Raw genomic sequence first — 4604 nt, forward strand, 5'->3', positions numbered from 1 at the left:
CCCAAAAATATTAAGCAGCACAACTGTTTCCAACATTGATTATAAATCAGCATGTTAGAATGATTTCTAACATGAAGTATCATGTGACACTGAAGACTGGAGCAATAATGCTGAAAATTCAGCTTTGTTTCACAGGAATAAATTATATTTTATAGTACATTAAAATAGAAACTGGCATTTTAAATTCCTATAATATTTTTGCTGTATTTTTGATCAAATAAATGCAGTATTGATGAGCATAAGAAAGTTCTTTAAAAAAAAAACTAAAAATATTACCCATCCCAAACTTTTATAAACACTGTATAATTCAATCTTTTTTTAACTGAAATATAGTAAAAGATCCATTTAAAATATGTATTCCACCCTGTTTTAACTAATTAAACACAAGGAAGAATATTTATTTGAATTTATAGGCATCACTATTACAATTTAATGCACTCATGCTTAATACAAAAAATACATTTCTTTAAAAAAAAATTTTACTACTCTATATTTTAACATAGAATACCGTTCTTGACCATTTTTGAGTCTTTGATTCACAAGTTTTTAATCAACTCATTTATGAATAGGTTGGACTGATTCATGAAAATTAATTAGACAAAAAAAAAACTCAATTTGTTTTTTGTTACATAAGGTTAAATTAAGAGATGCTATTAAAGCTCATATTCTTCATGGTCTCATATTTAAGAATAATGACTCAAGGGCAGGTGTTAAAATTTGTCTAATGACATTGTCTTTAGGAAACTTACTGATCTAATAAAAGCACATTTCCAGATCTCAGTTCTTATTGCCAGCAAAATGAATATTTGCTCTTTCGTTCAGTCCAGCTTCTTCCTCTCTCTACTTCTCACGTTCTCTCTCATGTTGTGTTTTCCAGTGAGTGGGACAGCTGGGCTCTCTGAGTACTAATACTTCTGATCTGGTGCTCTGCTGACTCTGGTCTCTGGTACTTCTCATCTTCTACTGCTACTGCTAAGCTCATCTGAAACTTCTAATACGTTTCTCGGATGTCCTAACTCACAGCTGAAACTGCTCTCAATCATTACCGCACTGCATCAATCTTAACGCTTTCCTAAAAACACTTCATTCAGACCAGAACTTACAAAGATGTACTCTTTCCCTCGTTCTTTCTATTTAGGAGTTCATTGTTGGCAGCTCCTGTTTCTACCGCCAGCACACGGGTCACGCCATCCCCTGGACGACCAGCCCTGCCGTGTCAGCAAACCCAGAATGCCGTGGTCCCACGCGGCCTGGCATGGGACAGCGAGCACTTCATGAGCCTGCTGCCCCTGCCCCGCCCACACGCCCGCTTGTCACTGCAAGAGACCCGCCTCTCCAAGTGACTCACGAATCGCCGTGGAGGCGACGTAGCAGCTTTGGAATGTGTGACGCTCCTTTGCCCCAACTTGATCTGGATAATGCAGATCTTCCTGTCAGCGAGGTCTGACACTTTCAAACTTTTAAACCTTCAACTTTTACCTGTTAAGATGTGTGTGCCGAGTTTAGGTGATGGAAGGATCGTTGGAGGATAGATGACCAGGCGTTCGGGTGCAAACTGATTTGACCTGTTGACCAAATTCTGAACTTTTAAAACAGGTTATGTCAGATAAAAGAGCTTCAGTTATATTCGTCTAGATCAGAAACACTACCGCAATGATTAAGAAACCAAAGATTCTTCAAAGTACCTTCTAAAACTTTGAGGAATGTGGGTTTAGTGTCATCTAAAGGAAGTGAATATTTGTGCTATCCCATGGATTGGAGTCGGAAAGGCTGTTTGAGTGCTTGTGATTACTTTTATTAGGCAGAAAAAATCCCCTTCACTGAGCATTACAGAACATGCTTCATTTTTCCTGTTTTTTTTTTATGTACAGTTTCCTGTTTTTAAAAGTTCTTCTATGTGCTGTTAATGTGACTAATTGATCCTGTGGACTAAGCTGGGGTTTATTTTGACTGACATCTTTTATCCACACTTATAAATATGGGTGAATTCTTGTAAGCTGTAATACTATTGTTTGTCTCTTGCTTCGCTAAATGATGAATCAAATCCGTAGTGTATTTAAATAACTCAATGGGTTGGTAGCAGTAACACCAAGTTGTCTGACGCTGAATAATCTGCTCACATCCCTGCCGTTTTCTGGCGTTCTGGGTATGACTGTCGGATCATATGAGTGAGAGTTTGCTGTTGAGTTGTTTATCTAGTTATTTGTGAGTTGTTGGGATTTGAGTATGACTACTATGATGATATGCTTTTCAGTGTACGTTTATTTTTGCACTGATTAATTTTTGCCCTCTGTATAAAAAAGTGCCTGTCTTTTTTTTTCTCTTAAAGGTCCGGCAGTTTTAACCCTCAGTTTTGTTGTCTTGTTTTGTGCTGTAACCATTTTAATCTTGTTTGTTTATATTATTTATTATAAGAAAAAGCAATAAACCAAGTCTGAATTGATGTTGTTGGTTTAAATATCACATTTTAGCTTTTCATGCAAGTGACACTAGACCACAAAACCAGTCAAAAGAGTCAATTTGTTTTATAAATGAAGATTTATGGTTCACCTAAAAGCCGTTTTTCCATTGATGCATGGTTTGTTAGGATAGGACAATATTTGGCCAAGATACAACTATTTGAAAACAAAAATCGCCTTTGAAGTTGTCCAAATGAATTCTTAGCTATGCTACTAATCAAAAATTAAGTTTTAATATATTAATGGTAGAAAATTTACTGAATATCTTAATGGAACATGATCTTTACTTAATATCTTAATGATTTTTGGCATAAAAGAAGAATTGATAATTTTGACCCATACAATGTATTTATGGCTATTGCTACTTAAGACTGGTTTTGTGGTCCATGGTCACATTAAGTGAAATCGTTTTTTTTTTCTTTTTCTTGATTCGTCTGTTCTCTGTTGCCCTCTGTTGGACATGTAAAGCTACTGTTGAACTGCTAACTCGTTTTATTGCTCATTGCGGTCTTGAAAACACCTGTTAAACTGCTGTTAATAACTCAACGCTTGACTTGTTAATTGTAATACTATTTAAATAGATTAGGTAATTTGACCAAACTATCAAAACTGTTATTCTTGGCTAGTTGGTCTAGTTGTCAAAATACAGCCGTGGTTTTGCATGTCCTGTGCATTTTGTAAATGTAAATTTGGAGTGACCTCACTATGGCTGTCATATTAAGGATGTGATTTCACCAGCTATTAGACCATGACAGCAATGGCATCAGCTGGGATGATGCTGGCGAACATTTTGGAGTCGAGATTTCACAAGGCCTTTGGGAAAAGGTAGAGTGCTGCAGTTAAAAATAACAGTTTTTAAAGGGACAGTTCACCCAAAAATGAAAATTTTGTCCTTATTAACTTTGTCATTTCAAATCCGAGTCCTAATTTTCCGTAAAAGATATTTATTTATTCGGTGAACCATCCCTTTGACTCATAATCACTGCCTTTAATTTGTAGGATAAATGCTAATTCATTTATGCAAAGTGATTACATTATGGAAAGTTTTTTGCTTTCTTTTTGCAGGAACAAAAACAAGTCAGGAAACCAGGTTAAGGTACTTCTAAGCTACAGTTATTAATTGAGAAATTAAATTCTTCAGCAAAAATGAACAGATCTTTTGTTCGTTGTTATTGGCTGTTAATTGAATGCAGGTTGTTTAAAAAAAAAAAAGTGTTGTTGATAACTAACACAAATATATATACTTATATACACTACGAGTAATATTTTTAATGTTTTCTAAAGACGTCTCTTCTGCTCACCAAGCCTGCATTTATTTGATCTAAAGTATAGCAAAAACAGTACAATTTTGAAATATTTTTACTATTTAAAGTAAAGGCTTTCTTCTTGAGTATATTTTAAACTGTAATTTATTGCTGTGATCAAAGCGAAAAATAAATGTTTTTGAGCAGCAAATCAGAATGTTAGAATTATTTCTGAAGGATCATGTGACTGAAGTAATGATGCTAAAAATTTGGCTTTGAAATCACAGGAATAAATTACATTTTGAAATATATTAAAATAGAACAGTTATTTTTAAAAGTAAAAATATTTCAATATTTTACTGTTTTTGCTGTACTTTGGATCAAATAAATGCAGGCTTGATACTTCTTTAAAAAAACATTAAAATCTTTTGACTGGTAGTGTATATTCAAATATTTTTTTGTTCATTTAAATAAAGCTGAAGTAAAAATAAAATTTAAACATTGAAATACTAGTATATGATAGTATATAATGATGAAGTAACACTGGGTAGTTCAAGCACTTTCTGTTATAATGATTATTTTAGAGTCTCATGCATAAGTTTCTAACACCCCTGTTAAGTTAATTAACAGATTCATATTGCCTGAAAAGTGATTTTATTGGGATACAGGCAACATTTCTGTAGTTTACTCGCCATCTTTAGAAGTCTTTTCACGTTTTTTCAAGGTGCCTATAGTATAGTGCTGGCTTCCTTTCAGTGTTGTCATTGAAATAGAAGAGATAACTAAACCAATAGTCAGAACTGTCTAACTTAGTCATTGTTCACGAGGAAAACCATAAAATCCCCCTCTTTGAGTTTCTCGGTTCCACTTAACCACAAAAACAACCCAACCTTATTGTCCC

The 4604-nt window shown here is 34.1% G+C and overlaps 1 protein-coding gene across 6 annotated transcripts in view; it reads left to right on the plus strand.

The window, feature by feature from the left end:
* plekha1a (pleckstrin homology domain containing, family A (phosphoinositide binding specific) member 1a) overlaps nt 1-2443 on the plus strand; it is a 23550-nt gene extending 21107 nt beyond the window's left edge. For 3 of the 6 annotated variants that reach the window (XM_073826694.1, XM_073826692.1, XM_073826693.1), the window contains one exon: nt 1139-2443. In XM_073826694.1, the coding sequence (XP_073682795.1) occupies nt 1139-1343 (205 nt within the window). In that variant the 3' untranslated portion in view covers nt 1344-2443. Of the gene's footprint in view, nt 1-877 lie in introns of all 6 variants that reach the window. The other 3 variants (XR_012341077.1, XR_012341078.1, XM_073826695.1) reach the window with 3 other exon arrangements.
* The last annotated feature ends 2161 nt before the right edge of the window (nt 2444-4604 follow it).

Source organism: Garra rufa, chromosome 21 (assembly GCF_049309525.1).
Source record: "Garra rufa chromosome 21, GarRuf1.0, whole genome shotgun sequence".
Lineage (NCBI taxonomy): Eukaryota > Metazoa > Chordata > Actinopteri > Cypriniformes > Cyprinidae > Garra > Garra rufa.